Here is a 22,273-nt window from a genome sequence, read left to right as displayed (position 1 = left end):
TAGGACCGGTCTTCCCTCTCACACATGGCATTTTTTCCTTCAATCCCCTCACCTTGTTGTTGTCATATATCTTTCGTAACTATGGCAACTTCAACTTTTCACCTTCAAATGCATCTTTAGTTGCTCTCAATAAAACTTCACATTAGTACTTAAATTTTTTAAACTAAGGTGTATTTACTAGCTCTCCATGACACTTTAATCCTATAATGCATGTCACATCTTTCAAGGTGATGTCATCTCAAAATAAAAAAATTAAAACATATTTGTTGCAGAATTTCAGAACTGCACCATGGGATCTACAAGACTATGACCAATGTTTTATGGTGAAACCTCCAAGACTCATCAGAAGTGCATTCAATCCAGTCACTCCTTCGCATCCTCTGATAGCGTTAAGAATCACTCGTGTGTTTGGAACAAGTAAAACTAATGCACATACATTATTGGATCATTTGCTCTTTTTTGTTGCAGATCATGCAATCTCAATAGAATTTATATAGAATCAATCACATATCATAATTTAATTATTGAATATAACACTCAAATTGATTCATTTTAATAGCCTAATTACAATTACAAACATTAACAAAAATTAGCATAAAATCAACCACATATCACACATCAACCATTGATTATAATACTAAAATTAGTTTATTTTAGTAGACTAAATACAATTAAATATAATAATGATTTATTATTGCATTGAGTACATGATCATAAATTATATTATCCAAATTGGTTATCTTACAAATATGTTTCACAAACACATTTCAATTTAATAATTGAATTGCAATATTCAAACTGATTATCTTACAAATATGCTTCAGACACATATCACACTTTTATCATTGAATTACAATATTCAAACTAATTATTTTACAAACATTTTTAGTTGAAAACTTATAGTTGAAAACTTATAGTTGCAAGCCTTATAGTTGCAAGCTTTATTTGATCAATCTTACCCACACAAATGCATTGAACATGGTCCATGCAGGAGTAAATACACTTTCGATTGAGCTTGATGTGAAAACATTAGTTCATACCATAAATTTTAATGCATCATGGACTGTTGAATTTTGCTCTTAAAGTTTTGCTTACAGAACACAATAGGATGATCTAAAACGTTTCACTAAAATAAACCATTTAGATCATATCCATAGGGATTGATCCACAAAAAATAGTAGAAAATGTGAAGAAAAAGTGGCTTCTACTAGAAGGTTGGGCACACTCAAGCTTAGCCAATGGTTTCCCTTATGAGAATGTTCATAATGATTGGCATGTTTATGTGGTTATTACATAATATAACTGACTGTCATTTTGGATTCCTGTTACTTATGCAAACTGACTGGTGCAAGACCGCAGGACTGCTTTTCAAATATCTAAAATCCCAACACTGTTTCCTGAAACCGTTATTACTTGTTTTCCCTGCTTAGATATGTTTATTTTGTTTCTGTTTTGCTTTTTATATCTTCTTTAAGTGTTTTTACTTTGCTTCTTTTTCTTCTCTTTTCAGCGCTTTCAGTTTTGCTGCTTCTGTTTCATTCATCGCTTCTTAAACACATACATAATGCATTATAAAATGATCCATGCTTCATGCATCCATAATTTTCAGAACTTTTCGCTCCCTTCTGTTTCGTGTGTTCCTTTTTACATCCACTTCTTGAACTGGTAGCTATAGTCACAACCACTAGAAAGAAAGATTCTAAAAACAAGTCCAAGTCCAACGAAACCAATCTTAAGAAGAATGTGAGCATAACGGAGCCTCAATACTAAACCCAATAACCAAATCTTTGCAAATAAATGCTGAACCACTGTACAAATTCAGGGTGAAAAAAAAATAGTTGCAGTTCGCTGTACTATACACATCATGAACAGACTTGGGATGATAGCAGAAAAGAAATACAATGCCAATCATATAAAAGCAGACCATGCCCAATAGCAAGATTCTAGGACAAGAGTCGACCGACTAACAAAGGCAAAAGCCCTATTTTAGCGGCAAGCTAACTTCAGCTTGTTTGGTAAGCCCATCCATGCTTGTCCAAATAATCCTGTACAGCTTCCTTAAGTGCCAGGTTTGGTACCAGGTGCTTCTCATCAAGAGGTTCCCGAGTGATTGGATCAAATTTACCCACCTAGATCATGATGAATTTGGATTTAGTAGAGGCTTCATCAACAAATACTGTGGATGGTCAAAAAAGCAATGAACTTTGATCATACATCTACCTTCTGAAGATGCTCAAGAATCACGGCTCTCTCATATGTAACTCCAGAAGGTGTAATGATGGGATCACGAAAGATATCCAATGTGATTTTACAGCAAAGATAATCTGGCACCTATTGAAGTTTCAATAAAATTTTCTCAGCCATTGACAATCTAACTTACAAAATAAGCCGCATGGAATATAAAACTGCGGATTCCAAGAACTGACCTCAGCTGGGATGTTGCGCTCAGCTGCTTTACTGAACACTTGGGCAAGGCTTTTTACCTGTTCATCATAGATAGTTGCACTCTCCACAGATCCTCCACTGGCTACAGAAACACTACGTGCATACTGCTCTGCCAAAGCATCCTCACAAGCTTTTCTATAAGACAAGCCACAGAACAAAGGACAATAGAACTTTAAAATTATGCTCCAATTTCCACAAATGCAATCACCGCAGCATATTGTTACAATAAAGAAACAAAAGGCCATAAAAGATCTTCAAAACTAATTTGAACTTCCATTAATCCACAGAAACATGCCTTATTCGTTCTAGGCTCTCAAGCTCTCTGGTAGAAACATGCACCCACTCCCTATATTTTGCTTTGGCAAGTTCACGCCATATTTCCTCAACCATATAGCCAACAGGATTTGCAACTCTACCAAGATCCAGAGCCTGTTTCACATAGAGAACAATTAAGAATTGAAAGCCAGCATACCATGGATGAGAAAGCCTAGCAGTGTATCAAATAACACTAAACAAGCCCCTGAGCTTCAGTCAACGACAAAAAGTTTTTCCCAACTTCTCATGAAATCGCAACTAAATACGAGTGGTGATAAACATAGCATACCTAATGCATAGGGGTACTCACAGGTTATATGTGCATTTTTTTACATAAGCACTTGCTCTTTTCAGGAAATCTTGGAGCATAAAATTCTTAGTCATGTTTTCTCGGGTTTATAAAGAGAAAAAGGTCCTTTTATAGAAATGTAAATATGTTGCATTAATCCAGAACAAGAGAATGAGAATGTATAACTATGAAAATTGTGAAAAGGAGGACTAACATAAATAAAAAATTTGTACAAATCTATTTTTTTGCTGAATGTTGAAAGCAGTGTTATTAAAAACGCGCCTCAAGGCGCAAAAAGTGTGCCTCGCCTCAAGGCGAGGGTCTTTGTGCCTTGAGGCGCAGGCATAAAGCGTAAAAGCCTCGAGGCGTACGCCTTGAGGCAAGGCACGCCTCGAGGTGAGGCGTTCATGCCTCATTTGTTTGGTCAACTGAGGGTCAAAGCCCTCATTTGACCAAAACTGAAATTTTATAAAATCAGGGCCCCCAACCCAAATGAGGGTCGGGGGCCCTAATTTTTCTATCTTCTCTCTTAATCCCTCTCTCTCTCTCTCTCTCTCTCGTAGCCCCTCTCTCTCTCGTCTCGGTCTCTCCCACCTCTCTCTCTCTCTCATCTCTCGCAGTCTGATGCAGTGGAGGTGCCGGATTTCTTGAATGCTTGGGGGTCGGCTCAGAGGAATCCACGATCTCAGCGTGGGGCAATGAACAGGAGTTGAGACAGAGAACAGGCCACCGAACTCGGTGGGGTAAACTGAATGTTGTATTCCTCTTTTATTTCAATACGAATCAATCTAACACAGAACCCAACTTAATGAAAAGTAAAACAACCAATTTAATCCTTAACCTAACAAGGAAAACCAATGAAATGAAATGAATAACAGGGAACGTAATAAGAAACAGGAAAAGAAAAAAAACTGCGGCTGAAAGGGAACAAAGATGCTGCACTTCTGAATATTCTTCTCGGCCTGCGCACAAAACCCTAGAGGGGTTTTCAAAGACTTTGGCTGGATCCGGGTAGCGGGTCCAGCCCCGGACCCGATGCTGCTCCGGCATGATGTTGGATCTGGAGCTGTCCGACCCGTACTTACTATCTATGCTTGCCTGGCATTGGTACACAGTGGTACCTCCCCTCCATGTCTTGGAACCAGTATGGGAATTGGATCCACTGCTTGGATCCGATTCCCAGAGTGCAAACCCAGTCCCCTACGTGAGTCACGCTGTATGAACCCGGGTCCATCCTGCTCTGCATCACAGTCCCTCTCTCTCTCTCTCTCGTCTCTCGCAGTCCTCTTTTGGGTTGGAGTTGGTGTAGCACTGTCAGCATTATTCTCTTGGGTGAGGAATAGTAAAAAATTCTGTTTACTTAATCATAGTTATTATAGTTTCTCTTTTTATAACCATGTCTGTCTCTGATTTGGAAACAACTACTTTTTGCAGGTAGCGACAAAATTAAAGGTGTGTCTCTTTTCCATTTAGCAATCTAGTTTTAGTCAAGTGTTTGTAGAATTTATTTGTCTGCTATAGTTAAGCTCTCTATTGTTTTGGTTATAGTTGTAGTTGCTGATATGTTTAAGGATATTCATATTCTTTTGTCAAGAATTTAGACTGGCTATGCCTGTTTTCTCTTTACGTGACATAGGATGCAAATATTGTTAATACATTCTGCTGTTATTTGCAGGGGTTTAACTCCCTGCCACACTCTATTTTTCTCTACTTTTGATCTAGAGTGCAATAGCTCATCACACTCACACCTTTGTAACATTGGTCTTTATGTTCAGTACATATATGTTTCTGTCAAAAAGAAGAAAAAAAAGGTTGGCCCACCTCATACATAATAAATTAAATTTGGATAATTTTTTATTTATAATTTTAGATAATTTTTATAGTTTTTTTAAGTTAAAAAAAAAATTTGAGGCTTACGCTTTGCGCCTCACCTCAGATTTTGGTAAAGCGCCTCGCTACGCCTCAACGCTTTTCACAACACTGGTTGAAAGTAAAAGAACAGGAATGAACTTTCAGCTGAAAAGTCTGTTTTGACTGCATTGCGATGTTTACTACCATTACTGCAAACAAGTAATACAGATTCAAGTGCTGAAAGTAAAAGAACAGGAATAAACTTTCAGCTGAAATATCTGTTTTGACTGCATTGCCATGTTATCTACAACCATTACTGCAAACAAGTATAACAGATTCAAGTGTGTCCTCATTAGAATAAAAACAATATAAGAATTGAATGAGAATCGAAATGGAACACAAATAAAAACTAAAAAAAAGGTGAGTATTCTTAAATTTCATGATTTTTTAGTGTAAGAATTAAATTTTTAACAAAATCTAAAAATGATGATTGCCAATTTAGAGAAAGCACATGGAAGTGAGTGAGAGAAAACACAAAAACATGAAAAGTAGAGTGAGAAAACATATAAGAAGAAAAGATGAAGCATGGGAGAATCGAGATTCCCATCAAGTTTCGGAAGCGAGGAGTATTGCGCTTCTGAAGCGAGTTTCTGGGAAGCGTGCTTCCCACTTATCTAATAAGCTTCCGGTAACTCTGGATTGAACCCTTAGTTACTTGGGTTATTTTTTCACTGGAAAAACTTCCCTAAATTGATTGGCTATTTATATTTTCTTGCTTGGTTGCTCCCTAATGTCATACAGACAATACTAGGATATGTATGGTCGATATGCAATTTCAGTTTAAGCTATAAGAGTTATTGCTTGTATCTATTCAATTATATTTTTGACAATCATCTGTCCATTGACCATCAAAGATGCATGGATTTCAAGACTTTATTTCTGCATTAATAATGCATAACCTTTTTTCTTCACCATCTTTATGTGAATGTCTATATTTTGATTCATCCAATATTCATTCTCTTAGGGTATGTTTGATAGCACGTCCCGCGCGTCGTGAGGGACAAAAAGCACAAAAAGATCATGTTTTTAAACAAACATGAGACGCGGCAGACGGCGCTCCGCGCGTCCGCCATGTCTATTATTCAGTGTTTTTTCGTTCCACATATCCCCTTGTTACAAAAATAACAAGGACGGGTGGAACAAAAAAAAACATTGACGAGCGCGTCATGCCCATCGATGCGTCGTCCCTCACTCATGATGGGGGTGAAGTCGGCCATCGTCCTCAACCCCGCCCTCTGTTTGGGCCCGTCCACAGAGTGGAGAGAAAAGAGAGTGAATAGTGCCTCCCCTCTTCTTCTCTTTTGTCTCCATCCTCCCCACTCCTCCTGTAAATACCAAAGGTTGCAAGACTAGGAAGCGGAAGCGGGAAACGATACAGGAAGCGGAAGCGAGAAGCGATGCATTTTAAAATGTATAGGAAGCGGGAAGCGAGGAATGAAAAAAAGAAATATAATAATTTAATGTGAATAATAATGAAACACAAATAAAAACTAAAATAAAAGTGACTAATATTAAATTTCATGATTTTTTAGTGTAAGAATTAAATTTTTAACAAAATCTAAAAATGATGATTACCAATTTAGAGAAAGCACATGGAAGTGAGTGAGAGAAAACACAAAAACATGAAAAGTTGAGTAAGAGAACATATAAGATGAATAAATGAAGTGTGTGGAAAGCCTAGAAGAAGCGTGGGGGAATCGAGGTTCTCATCAAGTTTCGGAAGCGAGGAGTATCATGCTTCCGAAGCGAGTTTCTGGGAAGCGAGCTTCCCACCTATCTAAGAAGGTTCCGGTAACTGTGGTAAATACGCTGTTTTGCTCGCTGAAGAAGATGAAGGTACATTGGCTTCTGCTCTACCAACTATTTTCTTCTTTCTCCTTCTCAAAGATGAAAATCATACCCAGTTTTCCAAATAAATAGGGCTAGAACAAAGAAAAGAATCAACCGTTGATGATGACAAGGATGATGCACAAAAGGATGTTGTTTGCAAAGTTTCACTCGCTCCAGAAGATCACAGTATATGGAGATTCTGCACTACCAACTATTTTCCTTTTTCACTTTGGAAAGATGAAAATTTGATCTTGTTTTCCAAATAACAGGGCTAGAACAAGCAAAAGAATCAAGCATGGATGAAGTTGATGGCTGCAATGCATCTGAGACATTAGGTGTGATTCAGAAGATGGAGGAAAGAATGAAACACTTCTCTCTCAGTTCTGAATTCAATGAGATTGAGGAAGAGAAAGCACCTGAGATGCCCACTTACATAGAAGGCATCCACACACTGCAGAAAAGGTTGATTGAGAGGAAAGACTTGGGAACTGATTAGGGTTTCTTCTTCTCCTTCATTCTTCCCCCATCAAACAAAGGACATTTGTTGGACTTGGAACAAAAAGAACAGAATGAACAGAATGAACAGAACCAGAGTTCTGTTCCGTTCTTTTTGTTCTTTTCATCCAACCCTGGACAAGGGATCAAACATACCCTTAAAGACTAACATTACAGTGAATAACAGATTAGAGCTAGAAAGCAAGCACCAAAAACACTACTGCCAATTGTACAAAGATGAAGTAGATAATGGGCAAGAAAAGGCATAGTATATTTTTAGATAACTGCTACACCTTTACACATGGTGTCCACCTCCGAGGGCTTGTCTAAAAGCAACCTATGTGGTCCTGATCTCATTTTCTTTCTGTATTCAGTATGTATGTTCACATGTCTGTTTGATTAACACAGGTGACAAGAGGCCTCTTTTGACACAGCAAAATGGATCTTGTAGGTACCTGGGTGAACTGTCTGCAATTCAATTAGCTGATAAGGTTTGAATGCCTATTCCAAAATGCATGATTAGTCAGTGCATCTCAAAAGGAAAACACAAAGAACCCTAAGGTTAAAATCTTTCCATAGGTTTCACATGGCAGGTGAAACCAGAGAATCAGGCTCCAACAAGTAATTTGTTCCATGCAAGGCCCAAGAGAATTAGACACAGATGGAGACAGTAGATGTCTTTAAGCTTGAAATCATAGACCATGGATCCCATTTGCAGAAGTGTAAAATGTGTTAAAATATAGCTTGCGTATGGATCTGGATCCAGATCCATACGCATGGTATGTTAATGAAACACATGCTGTTTTACTCTCATTAATGGCATCCTTGTAATATCTCTGATATTACAAGGATAGTTGTATATTTGCTGCATATATTAAATGGTTAGGGCTTGGAGGTCGAGTATTGTGAGCCGCCCCAGCCATTGTGTTCTCTCTCTCTCTCTCTCTCTCTCTCTCTCTCTCTCTCTCTCTCTCTCTCTCTCTCTCGCGCGCGCGCGCCCTGTTTCCTGTAGATGTTGTACCAGATATAAAATCTAATATGGTATCAGAGCAAGGCCATCCTGTGCGTGAAGAATCTCTGAAACAGCAGCAGCGTGTTCTTCCTTTCGCAGATCGTGAACTGCGTGTTCCTCCTTCAGCGTGTTCATCGAGATGGGGTCAGCGTGAACAACAGAACTCCCTGTGCGTGATGAAGTTCTGAAACAGCAGATCTCCCCTTCTGAAACAGCAGCAGCGTGTTCCTCCTAACAGCAGATCTCCCAGTGCGTGAAGAAGTTCTGAAACAACAGATCTCCCCTTCTGAAACAGCAGCAGTGTGTTACTCCTAACAGCAGATCTCCCCTTCTAAAAGTTGGTACTTTCAGCGTACTAGATATAAAAACTCTGAAACAGCAACAACGTGTTCCTACTTTCGCAGATCGTGAACTGCGTGTTCCTCCTTTTAGCGTGTTCCTCCTTCAGCGTGCTCATCGACTGTGTTCATCCTAAGTTCTGTCTTTTCTGTTACTCTATCATCTGTGTTGGTTCCCATTTTTTTTTAACACATCACTGACTGTTGTTTCTCTTTTTTATTTCAAACCAGTTTTGATTCCACAAGTTTCCTTTCCTTCCTTCATTGCTGTTTTAGTGTTCTTTGGGCAACATTTTGGTCGTACAAGTATCTGTCTTATTACAGTTTACTGATTGATTAAGTGATCTCAAATCTGTTTATTTCTTTTCATTCATCTTGTTTGCTTATTCATTATTCTACTGATATAGATTACTCTTCGTCTTCATCATCCGGTCCCTCTGCCAATTTCTCGAGTCAGCTTGTTACAGAAAAACTTACTCATTCTAATTTTTTGACGTGGAAAAGGCAAATCCTTCCTTTTATACGGAGTCAGGATCTCGATGAACATTTGGATGGTTTAGTTCCTATACCACCACGGCTTATTTTGCAGGATACCAAGGATGAGAAAGGTGACACAATTACCATTTCCATTAAGAATCCAGAGTATACAGTTTGGAGGAAGCGGGATCAGTCTTTAGTTGCTTATATTACGTCAACACTCTCTCAAGAAGTGTTGGTTACTCTTTCAGATGATTGCATTGCGGCGGATCTGTGGAGTAAGTTGTCACAGACTTACTCTCAGATATCAGAATCCCGAGTTATGCTCTTAAAAAATGAATTTCAAAGTTTGAAGAAAGGCTCCATGACAGTCATGGAATACATAGGCCGCTTGAAGAGTATTACTGATCAATTGGCAGTTGTTGGAAGTGCTATTGCAGATAAAGATAAAGTTCAACAACTCCTCAATGGATTGGGTCCTGATTTTGACATGTTTACCACAGCTTTATCATGCCTTCCTCACTTGCCCACTTTTGACGACCTCCAAGCGAAACTTCTCCAGCATTAGATGATTATGAAGCAAAGGGCAGAAGGAAATGAATCAGCTCGTCCTCGTTCAGTTTTGGCCATGGACACTTCTGTAGGTTTTGGACGATGGAATGGAGGGCATCAAGGAGGCAGAGGCCGCAGACGTTTTGGGCAGGGAGGACGTGGTATCTTGCCTACACCTAATATTTCAGGGGGTTTTAACACAGGGAATCAGAGGAGAGTGCCCACTTGTTTCTTATGTAACAAAAGAGGACATGTGAAAGCTGATAGTTGGTTCAATCTACAGAATAGAGGAAAAATAAACAAAATTGAAAATAAATCCGCTACTGCTGTGGACACAAAAGGGCCATCCACAGATGTACAACAACTTTTGTTATCAGCATTATTACAGATGACGATCAAGCAAAATGAACAAGGCGAATGGTATGTTGATTCAGGTGTCGTCATGCATGTTACGGGTAATGCGGGTAAATTATGTCACTTATTGCCTTATTTTGAAAAAGGTAGTATAGTTACGGGAGATGCAACTTATCACTCCATTAGTCATACTGGTAATGCAGATATCCCTATGTCAAAGTCCTCACTTCACTTGTCCAATGTCCTTGCTCATAATATTAAAAAGAACATTGTTTCTGTAGCTAAACTTGTTGACGATATGAATTCTTCCGTCGAATTTACTCCCTCTTCTGTTTATGTTAAGGATCTACGAACGAAGGAGACATTCGCTAAGGGGGATCGACAAGGAAACATGTACGTCTTCAAGGAGATTCCTTCAGTGTCTTCGTCTTCAGTCCCAGTCCTCCAGTTGAAGTCGTCCAAGCATTCTTCAATGTCTTCACCTTCAGAGTCTTTGTTTTTTCCTTCATTGGCAGTTTTTAATTCATCTCATTGTAATAAGCCAGATATTTGGCATAGTCGTTTGGGACATTGTAATCGAGGTTTCGTTGAAAACCTTGTATCTGATGGTCTCCTTCCAGAGTCTAGTTTATGTTCATTTTCTGATAATAATAATAAATGTTCCTCATGCGAACTCTGCAAAAGTCATGTTCTTCCTTTTCATATTATAAATAAAAGAGCTTCAAAGCCATTTGAGATTATTTGTTCTGATGTTTGGGGACCAACACCTATTCCTTCTCTTTCTGGCAGTCGTTACTATGTTATCCTTATTGATTCCTATTCCCGTTATACTTGGATATATTTCTTAAAACACAAGCATGAAGTTTTTCAAATATTTCGGGAATTCCATTCGATGGTCAAAACAACGTTTGCTTGTGATATTGTGCATTTACAATGTGATGGTGGAGGAGAGTATTCATCGAACGAGTTTATAGACTTTCTTCGGGATAAAGGAATAAGTCGACAGGTTTCTTGCCCTCATACTCCTCAACAAAATGGGGTTACAGAGAGGAAACACATGCATATTGTTGAGAGCACGATGAGCATGTTACATGATAGCAATGTGCCCGTTAGTCTCTGGACAGAAGTTTTTCACACATCTGTTCATATCATAAATCGTCTTCCTATGGCACTTTTGGATCGAAAATCTCCCTATTATACTTTATTCGGGCAACATCCCTCTTACGATGAGCTGCGTGTTTTTGGTTGTGTATGTTATGTACATATTGATTCATCTCTGCGAAATAAGTTTCAGGACAAGGCTGTCAAGTGCAGATTTGTTGGGTATGCAGATGAATACAAAGGTTATCGATGCTATGATCCTAATACAAAACGTATTAGGACCTCCAGAAATGTTGTTTTTGACGAACGAAATTTTTAGGTCAATGACTCTGCAGCGTTGCCATCTCGAGAATTAGAAGTATATGATCCATGGATGAGTGCAAATCTTTTTGCTAATACAGGAGAAACATGTCAGACAAATTGTCCTTCCTTCGGCTTGAGTAGGGAGTTGAATGACTCACAAATACATGTTGAATCATCTCAAGTTGAGCCACCCCCAGTAGAACGCTTCTCTGGGCAGATATACACTAGACGGGACAAAAATACAGAGCCGAAGAATGTGGAAAGCATCGCCAATGATCCGGCTCAAAGGTCGTCACACATTAAGCATCCTATTCAACGATGGGTGAGTTATGAGACCTTCTCCCTTGATTTCCAGTTGTTTATGTCTCAGCTCAAAAAACAGGCTGAACCCACTTGTTTTAATCAAGCTCTTCAATCCCGTCATTGGACTGAAGCTATGAATGAAGAAATGGAAGCCCTTCATGAATGCCAGACTTAGGAAATAGTCCCTCGGCCAGAAGGAAAGAATGTAGTTGACTCAAAATGGGTTTATAAAACAAAGTATAAGCCTGAAGTAAGCATTGACAGATATAAGGCACGACTTGTTGCTCGAGGATTCACACAACAATATGGTGAAGACTACGATGAAACTTTTAGTCCGGTAGTCAAAATGGGTACTATTCGTGTCATCATATCCCTAGCAGTCGATCGAAGTTGGAGCCTTAGCCAGATGGATGTTAAAAATGCATTTTTGCATGGAACTTTAAAGGAAGAAGTGTATATGGAGCAACCTCCTGGTTATGCCGAGAAGGATCCTACTACCTAGGTGTGCAAACTAAGGAAATCTCTGTATGGGTTGAAACAGGCGTCCCGTTCCTGGTTTGAAAGTTTCTCTATGCAAATTCAGAGTTATGGTTTTAGAAGATGCTTTTTGGATCACTCACTCTTTATTTACCAAAAGGCAAACATTGTTATACTTCTTCTTATATATGTTGATGACATTGTGATCACTGGGAGTTCAGATAATCATGTGCAAGACGTGAAGCAGTTTTTAATGAAAACTTTCAAAATGAAAGATTTAGGGGAGTTGAGGTACTTTCTTGGTGTGAAAGTTGACACACAACAAGACACATTGACACTCATGCAACAAAAGTACACTCTTGACTTTCTGGAAAGAGCCGGGATGACGAATTGCAAACCAGTCAGTACTCCTAGTGTATTACATCAAAGGCTGAGCTCTGAAGATGGTCATCTTTGTGTCAACCCTACTATGTATAGAAGTCTCGTGGGAATGTTACAGTACTTGACCTTTACCAGACCTGATATAGTTTATGTTGTCAATCAGGTATCCCAGTTTATGCATGCTCCAACAGAGGGTCATATGGAAGTTGTGAAGCGCATTCTACGTTATTTAAAAGGAACTATAGGAGACAGACTTGTTTATTGCAAGAACGATAATTTGCATAGATGACATGAACTCATCACTTATACAGACGCAGATTGGGCAGGGGATCCAGATGAGAGACGATCTGTCGTTGGATATTGTGTATATATTAGACACAATTTAGTGTCCTGGAACTGCAGAAAACAAAAGGCAGTGGCACGATTGAGTACAGAGGCTGAATACAGATCGATGGCTGCAGGCACGGCAGAAGCCACATGGATTAGACACTTATTGAGTGATCTTGGGGACACAATTATTCGATCTTTTCTTCTATGTGACAATCAAAGCGCAATAAACATTGCATGTAATCCTATCCAGCATAGCAGAACGAAGCACATTGAGATTGATCAACATTTCATAGGGCAGAAAGTCGAGATGAAGGAGATAGAACTACGTCATGTTCGAACAGAAGATCAAATGGCAGACTTGTTTACCAAGGGGTTAACAGGACGTCAATTTTGGCTATTGAAGAGCAAGTTGTACATGATCCAAAATCACGTACAACTTGAGGGAAGGTATTAAAATATAGCTTGCGTCCATACGCATGGTATGTTAATGAAACACATGTTGTTTTACTCTCATTAATGGCATCCTTGTAATATCTCTGATATTACAAGGATAGTTGTATATTTGCTGCATATATTAAATGGTTAGGGCTTGGAGGTCGAGTATTGTGAGCCGCCCCAGCCATTGTGTTCTCTCTCTCTCTCTCTCTCTCTCTCTCTCTCTCTGTTTCTTGTAGATGTTGTACCAGATATAAAATCTAATAAAATGTTCCATACAAATGTGTCAAAGATTGGACTACCCTCGAGCCTCAGTATCCGTGAGTGAGAACAAGAAGTTGTGAAGCAGCAGTCAGAACCCCATGTTAGATAGGCATTGGAGTCGGTTGTCATATCATTACCTTTATAAAGGTTACAATAGGGTTCTAGAAATTAACCACAATACCCTTCACTAGAATACAACACATCAAATTCATACAAACATATCTGAAATTACAGCAACAACCACACTTATAAATAAATTACTTTCCTAACTGCCTCCATCAAGCTATACATGTCCTTATCTATCATGGACAACTTGCCTTTAAGAAACCAAAACTGAGCTTTGGTGAGGCCTTTAATAAAAATATCAGCCACTTGATTTTCAGAACCCACAAATCATGCTTCAATTTCTTTATCTTCTATCTTCTCCCTTTTGAAGTGCTGATCTATTTGGATATGCTTCCTCTTTCCATGATAAACTGGAATCCAAGAAATTTTTATAGCACTTTGATTATCACGGAAAATGATGGATCCCCTTATTTGTTTTGCTTCAAAACAAATAGCAAATGCCTTACCCAAGTTACCTCAGTAGCCAGAGAAGCCACAAGCCTGTATTTTGCTTATGCACTAGATCTTACCACAATCCTCTGCTTCTTATTACTCCAGCCTATCAAATTCCCCTCAAGAAAAATACAAAACCCAAACATAGATCTTTTCAAATCAGAATTTCCTACCCAATCAACATCAGTGTAGCCAGCAGGAGTAGATATTCACTTACAATCTTTTCTTCCACTTCTCTTTAATAAGTCTATGGCATACTTTTGTTGTGAAAGAAACTCTTTCTTCATTCCGATCAACTACTCCAAAAAATAATTCAATTGTCCCAAATCCTTCATTTGAAACATTTCCTGCATATAACCTTTTAACTAGTTTATGTGATCTAGACATGTCCATGTTATCACAATATCATCCACATATATAAGTAGTATAATAATACCATGGTTTCTAACGTTTATAAATAAATCCGTTTGACTCCTTTGAAGGCCATAAACTCGAATCTCATCAGCAAATCTCCAAAACTAGGCTCTTGAAGCCTGTGCCAACCATACAAAGACCTTTTTAGTTTACATGCCCCTTTTGGTGGGTTCTTCTTCTGCATATCCTAGTGGATGCTCCATATAAACCTCCTCCTTGAGATTATTGTTGAGAAATGTAATGTGTATTACTAGATCTTGTGCTACCCTTCTACTCTTGTACATATGGTTATTTTTGTACTTATTCATGAGGTTATGTAGTCAACTATTTTTGTCTTCTTGTGTAAGCCAAGGAGGTCAACCCATATATGTTGTATTCCTTCTTATTCTTTAGTTTAATGAAGTTTCTTGTTATCTCCTCTATCTCTCCTCTTGCTTTTCTTGTATCCTCTCCTATGCTTGAGATTGACTTTATACAATCATCATATAAAAACACATTTTTGACATTCATCTGAAATAATTGCCAACCATGAATCATGGCCAAAGACAATACTAAACGAATTATTTTCATTTTTACAACAAAACTAAATGTTTTGTTATAATCCAAACGATACTCCAAAGCATAGTGACAAAAAGTAACCAAAAAACTCGCGAAAAATATTTTTTTTTGTAAATCTCGCATTTTAGCAAAATATCGACAATAAAAAAAAATCAAAATACAAAACTAAAATTTTATAAATAAATAAATCTAAAAAAACAAGGATTTTTTTATGATAAATAGCCGCTAAAAACATAAATATCGTGTTTAAAATACGATATTTATGTTTCTGACAAAAAAATTGAGAGAAAATGCCATTTTTAACTTTTAAGTACTTTCTCATGATATTTTGGTGATATTTTCATAAATCTCGCAATATTTGTCACTATGCTCCAGAGTGTATCACTTAGCCACTAAACATGTTTTGAATCCTTCTATACCTCTATCTGCTTTATGTTTATCTTTATAGACCCAGTTGCGTCCTAAAATATTCTTATCAGAGGAGCCTATCCACTATGTCCCAAGCATCACATCACATGTAAAGCATTCATCTCTCCATTCAATGTTTATAGCCATCAACAATCCTTGCCTGTGCATAGCTGATAGCATCTTGCACTTGCTGGACAGCATTGAAAACAACTGGTACTCAACACAGAAAGTGCCATGTGAAACCTACCTGACAATAAGATGCTTCTCTCAAGTAGATATGCAGAGAAAAGGCTGTAATGGATGCTGCAACAGGTGACCAGTATCACATGAATCTTCAGCATGAATTGAGGACTCGGCAAAACTCTTTGAATCATTAACAAGGGCATGTGATCTATGTGATGATTGGGTAGCATTATGTGAATCATTCATGGGGGCATACGATGGCATATTTGATGCACCAACATTGTTGCTTTTAGGTTGACTTGTGTCTGCATTAAGAAATTTTATTCCTTGATACACTTAACCATTGTACTTGTCAAGACCTCCTCTACTAACGACTTGCTGCTCATTTTTATTTTCAGACTCAAGGCAACTATTGGGAATTTCATGCTGATGTTCTGACTGGCTATTTGTGGATGCAGCTGCTGGAATAGGAAGCATGGTATTATGACCATCATCTTGGGCTGAATCACGGTCATCCTAACTAGGCTGATTATTATGTATTTCACATGATCCACCAACTCCTTGTAATAAAGATAAACTCATCCAATGGCCAATGTCATTAATAAGTGCTCAACGATGACTATTTGGGTAATTATACCTCCCTTCTATTCTCTATAATATCAAAATTTCCTTCATCAAAGATAACATGCCAAGATATAATGATGCATAGCTTGGTAAAATTCCAACATATGTATCCTTTATAGCAGTCAACATATTCCACAAATCTACTGTTAAAATGTAATATAGATATATATAATAATAATATATTTTTATTATATATATTTATTATTTTTATTTATTATTTTTTATTTTCTTTTAATTTATTGTACAATAAATATTATCTAGTTCGTATCGAACTAAATAATATTTAGTTTGGTTAAGTTCCACTTGGAACTTAACCAAATACTAGCTGTTGGAACTAGTCCAACAGCTAGATTTCTAAGATTTCTAGCCGTTGGACTAGTCCAACAGCTAGAAGGGAGAGCTCTTTATGAGCTCTCCCATTAGCTCTTGTATAAATAGGGGTGCAGGTCTCCCATTAGCTCTTGTATAAATAGGGGTGCAGCCCCCTTGTAAACTTAACTTCTTGTAATGCTTTTCAAGCATCCTTTTTACATAAATAAAATTATTTATTTATGTGTGTGTTGTTCCTATTTTACCCTTTTTTAAGGGCTTTGCTTAAAGTGTCTTTTAGACACTTTGTTCAATCATTCCAAGGGCGTTCGTGGAAGACCATCATTTCATTACATGGTATCAAAGCTACGGGAATATTAGATCTTGGAGAAAAGCTGTCTCGGTTTCCGTGCACTTTGCAAAAGTGTTTCGCTGCTTGAAGGGAAGTGTTTTATCACTTCATTTGAAGAGCTCCCACATCTTGTATCCATTTCCTTTTTCATTCTTTTATTGATCTTCTCTTCTATCCCTATTCTTTTTCTCCCCTTGTAATCGATGGATGACAATAATAAAGTCACCATCATTCCCATGAAGTCAAGTGATACGAATTATGTAACATGGGCTTCTATCATGAAGCACCATATATGGGGAAAAAGGTTTATGGGGGATTGTGGATGGTTCCGATTCGGAACCTAAACTATCTCTTACCAAAAAAGAGGAAGATAAAGAGGTTCCTCTATCGGAAGAAGAAAAAAACAAAGCCCTAGTGTAACGCCCCGAAATCTTAACCCAAATTTTGAGAATTTTTTTTTAATTTTTTTTTTCAATACAGCGGAAACAAGTCATACCGTAGGGCTAAGCATTCCAGAACATTACAGATGGAGCAAGACCAAAACATTCTTTTTATTCCAATATCAATGAAAATTAAGATCAGAGTTCTTACACTATCCTAGGAACAGTAAATCCAAAAATCCCGATCGAAGCCTCATCCTGCAGTCGTTCCTAAATCCAACTCTTCACCTGAAAATTTATAGGAATTAGACTACAACTGTCTAAGTAGGAATTACTGTAATTTTTCTTGCAGGTGTATTATGTGTCAAGTATATGGTGTGGGTGCCGAATGTGATTTTCAACCCATACAAGAATAAGTAAAGAACTATGCTACAACAATCAACAATTTATGAGAAGCAATCTAACAAGTATCATCAAAAGCAATCATTTGAATATCACATAATCACAGATACAAATTCATACAATGATTCAGAGAAATGCAATTATGACAATTCATAATTCAGGTACGCATTCATACCACAAGGTACATCCATTATGCATAAAGAAACATTAAACCATACCATGATGCATCATTTTAGTACAACAAGACATTTAACATACATTGACAGTTAAACATCATGCATCCACCAAACATATAACAATTAAGGAAACAAATAACATATGCGTGTTCTAATGCATAATAGGAAAATGCATGATTATGTGAAATGCATGATTTCTTTTGCTGTCTTTCATTTAAGTTTCATCTTTCCATATGCATGCCCTATTAAATGCACGCAGCTTTAAGTTCTTCTTTTTAATTACCGTTGCTCGCGGATACACCAAACGGGTACAATCCCCGAGGTCAAGTAGGGTTCCTGGGGTAGCTTAACACACAATTTGTATCTTATTACCGGGTTCCAAACTTAGCCCTCGACCGATATCAGGAAACAACACCATCCATCGGAACCTTGGAAAACAACATCCAAAGTCGGGGACATTAGGGAAAACAGTATCTACTGGTGCCACTTTCTTGGTATACCAAAACAGACTCACAGTTGTGACTAACACACCACTCCCGGGTAAAGTGGCGGACTCTCCCTAAAACCGTGGCCAGGAGAAAGAACCTCAATATCGGGTTCAGGGGACAAATTTACAGCACACGGAGTTTTTGTATCCTCACAGTCTCCCCAAGACCGGATCTCTAAAATTCTCATACTCCAGATGAGACATCTCAGATCATATATTACACTGTTCTTAATCATTATCTTTTTATTAAGAGCCAATTATTGAGTTTTGCAGTTCCACATGCAAAAACAAGGCAAAAGCTCGCATCAACCCCTGCGAGAACCATCACGAGACTTCAGCCCGTGGAAACACATCGAACAATGCAATATAGAACAATAATATAAAGTATGATTTTTGCGATGCATTCAACCAATTAAAGAAAAAGCAAACCCAAGCTTAAGGCTCTCCAGGCATGTGATGATTCATCTAGACCATCGATGCATCGTATGCAAAAATCATAACAACTTGCAATGTATGCAATAATACCAACATGATTCTAAATGCGCATTCATTCATACTAATTTAACAATGTGCATGAGCTACCACAATCATATGCATGTGTTCACCATCCATGTGCAAGTGCTTTCATGAAATCACCTAACACACATGCATTCATCCAAGATTTCATAAACACATGAGGACATTTATGCAAGATTGTACACGCCAATACCATCGATGCCATGTACGCACTCGTACCAAGCCAACTTTGCGGAAATCAAATATCTCACATGTTACAAACTATAAAGCATGCTAACACGTGTCATTAAATATTCAAAACTCAACTTTACATTCAAAAACTCAACTTTACGTACATAATAACAAATAGAGTTATCAACACAAATTTTGTTAACATTGAATAATTTATGTATGCCCTGCACATGCTTAGACATTGCCCTGTGCCAAAAACCCAAAGTTTCTCAACATACACTGTGATCTGAGTATTAACCTGTGTAGTTTAGGTGATGCAATTAAACATATATGAAAAGCAACCCAGCACATGTCGATTCCATGATCTTAACAACAATTGCGTAAGCATATCACTGCATATTCCCATCATGTGCACACGTACTTGTAAATGCATGTTTTTCATTGAAATAAACGTCAAATGCACATATTCTTTCAAATGTGTGTAACTATCAAGGCCCTGGCTCGGTTTGGAAATGTCATCTGCCCATCAACACAAATTTCTATCAAGCTCCACCTGATTGTCAACTCAAAATTTTAGTAAGTGCATGCCTATCTTCTGCATAATTTGGTCAAGTACAGACAACATGCAAATACCGATTCTTAACACATATATTTATATATATTTACAAACGTATTTAAAGTACGAAGGTCTCTCTTCATCAAGAGATTCACATCCAGCCGACCCAGACGACTGAGGTCCCAACCAGGCTCAGCCGACACCGGTCAGCTGGGTCGGGTCTGGCAAACAGACTGGATAACTAAGCCAGCCAACCCCATCGGCTGGGACCTGACAGCACCTGCACTGGCCCAACCCAACCTGTGTGTGTTGTCGAGGCTGGACAGTTACCCACCTATTAATGTGTATATATATATATATATATATATATATATATATATATATATATTATAGGAACAATTACACGGTTATATATCTGATAGGAGGCATGATTATTGAGCAAGTATGCAGCTAAAACATTCAACACTTAAGAAACAGTTACACACCTACACTGGAGAAAATTTTACATATATAAATTAAGAAAAATCTGTGAAAGAATTTTAATTCAACCTACATGCAAAACATGTATCTTGGTGTGGTTACTTATCTCCATGTTTTTCTCTACTAAACCATCTTGCTCATACCCATTACTTGTCTTCATCCATTTTAGGGTGCATAAAAGGTTGTTATGCTCCACTACCGAATGGTGTTTGAATATACATACATACATGCATACCCATATTCTTATAAATTCCCATGTTGTACACTACACACAGGACATGACTCCTTACCTGTGTGACATATCTTCAATTAATTAAATGTTGCTAACATTAATGTAAAGTATTCAGTGTTAGATAAACCTTATATAAGTAGTTACAAATATTTCATTTTAACTGCCCATCCTAGGCACCTACCTAGCATTTAGGTATTGGGCCAGCACCTAGACACACTTCTATTTACAAATACTCAATAATACAGCTCTAGCCATCTAGGTTATAAATTAAGAAAATAAAGTCCAGTGAATCTAGTGGAAATACCATCACAGACATGAACTTTGTTAGGACTCCAACTACAAATATTGGCATCCATAAGCCTGGAGTATGCAGCCAGTGTGGAAGGTCCCTTCATGCCCACTAGATTTCTTTCCCTTAGTAATGAAATTGAGATCTTAAACAAACCTAAGTTCATATATATTGGAAAAGAAATGACAAGGAAGCAAATTATGAGGTCTCTTATAACAAAGTATGTTCCATATAGTCAGTTGATAGCATATGATGAAAGGAAAGCTTTGTACAAGATGCATATATAAAGTATATGAAAAAGATAAAACCTCTAACTGAAACCCAAACCCATTTAGCTTTAATAAACCCCAAATCCCCCTTTCATTATTCGAAAACCCCATTTTCTTTCAATCGATTTGGAGCCTCACCGTAACCCCATCAATGCTTGGACACCGGACACACCAAAACAAGAAAAGAAACAGTAACCCCTACCTTTTTCCGGCGAGGTGGTTGCTGCTACAACGAGAGGAGGTGAAGATCGAAAGGGAGAGAAGGGCTCGGCAGGGCCGACAGCGTCGATCCAGTCACACGTAGCGAGGGTGCCGGCGAGAGAGGCTCCAGCGAACTCCAGGGCAGCGTCGATGGCTTGCGCAGAGGGAGACGAGAGAGAGATGAGAGAGCGTGAGAGAAAGAGGGTGAGACCCTCTCCCTTCCCCTTTATCGAACGAAGGCCCTTCCTCCGCGAAAGGTGGAGTCGGTTACGCTTGCTGTAACCTCCCCTCCCCTTTCAAACTTGCAAGAATTGTTTTCGGGTGTTTTATAAAACAAAGCCCGGTTCCGGGTCCGAACCGTGACCCGCAATGCCAGATCCACTCTAACGTGGATCCGGGTCGGCTTTATAGTGTTGGATCCAGCCTAACGTGGATCCGGATTCGGTTTTAAATGTGGATCCGATCATGTTATAAAGGTGGATCCACAGGTTGGATCCAAATGGTTCCAACTGTGAATCAAACCCAAAATAATTTTATTTATTTCTTTATTAAATATTGTTATTATATATAGTTTTAACACTCATATATAGGTATATTCCCTTTTTTTGGATCCAAGTAACGGATCCCGGGTCCAATATGAATAAAACTACCCATCGAATTTTTACGGGTATTACACCTAGCCTCTTATGAGAAAAAATGGAAAGAGTGAAGAATGGCTCATGCAAAAATAATGTCATGGCTTATCAATAGCATTGACATTAAAAAATGTTCAAGCCTTGCCAAATTTGATCATGCCGATAAGGCATGGGAATACCTTAAAAATATGTATTCCCTTAAAGATATTGCACATGTGTGCAACCTCCAAGAAAAGGTTCGAATAATGACTCAATAAAATGATTTGTGAATATTACAATGGATTGTCGGAACTTTGGGAGGAACTTTCTCTCTTAGAACCAAAGTGGCATTGTGCCGAAGACATTGAGCTTCGCCAAAAGCAACTTGATGCTGAACACTTTTACCAATTTATAACTGGGTTAAGGCCGAAATTTGAAACCACCAAATCGGTCCTCCTTCACCGGGGAAAGATTCTCTCCAT

General features: G+C 38.1%; 1 protein-coding gene across 1 annotated transcript in view; it reads right to left on the bottom strand.

Moving 5' to 3' along the window:
• Positions 1-1,770: 1,770 nt before the first annotated feature.
• Positions 1,771-22,273, bottom strand: part of CHIP (carboxyl terminus of HSC70-interacting protein) — a 58,587-nt gene continuing 38,084 nt past the window's right edge. Inside the window, exons 6-9 of the mRNA XM_090006381.1 lie at positions 2,741-2,874; positions 2,427-2,580; positions 2,221-2,331; positions 1,771-2,129 (exon numbers count right to left, since the gene is read on the bottom strand). Coding sequence (XP_089862507.1) covers positions 2,004-2,129; positions 2,221-2,331; positions 2,427-2,580; positions 2,741-2,874 — 525 coding nt within the window. The 3' untranslated portion in view covers positions 1,771-2,003. The remainder of the gene's footprint in view (positions 2,130-2,220; positions 2,332-2,426; positions 2,581-2,740; positions 2,875-22,273) is intronic.

This window comes from Nuphar pumila, chromosome 5, assembly GCF_984573655.1.
Source record: "Nuphar pumila chromosome 5, dmNupPumi1.hap1.1, whole genome shotgun sequence".
Taxonomy (NCBI): Eukaryota; Viridiplantae; Streptophyta; class Magnoliopsida; order Nymphaeales; family Nymphaeaceae; genus Nuphar; species Nuphar pumila.
The sequence above is the reverse complement of the archived record's forward strand: the minus strand, read 5'-3'. Positions and strand labels throughout refer to the sequence as shown.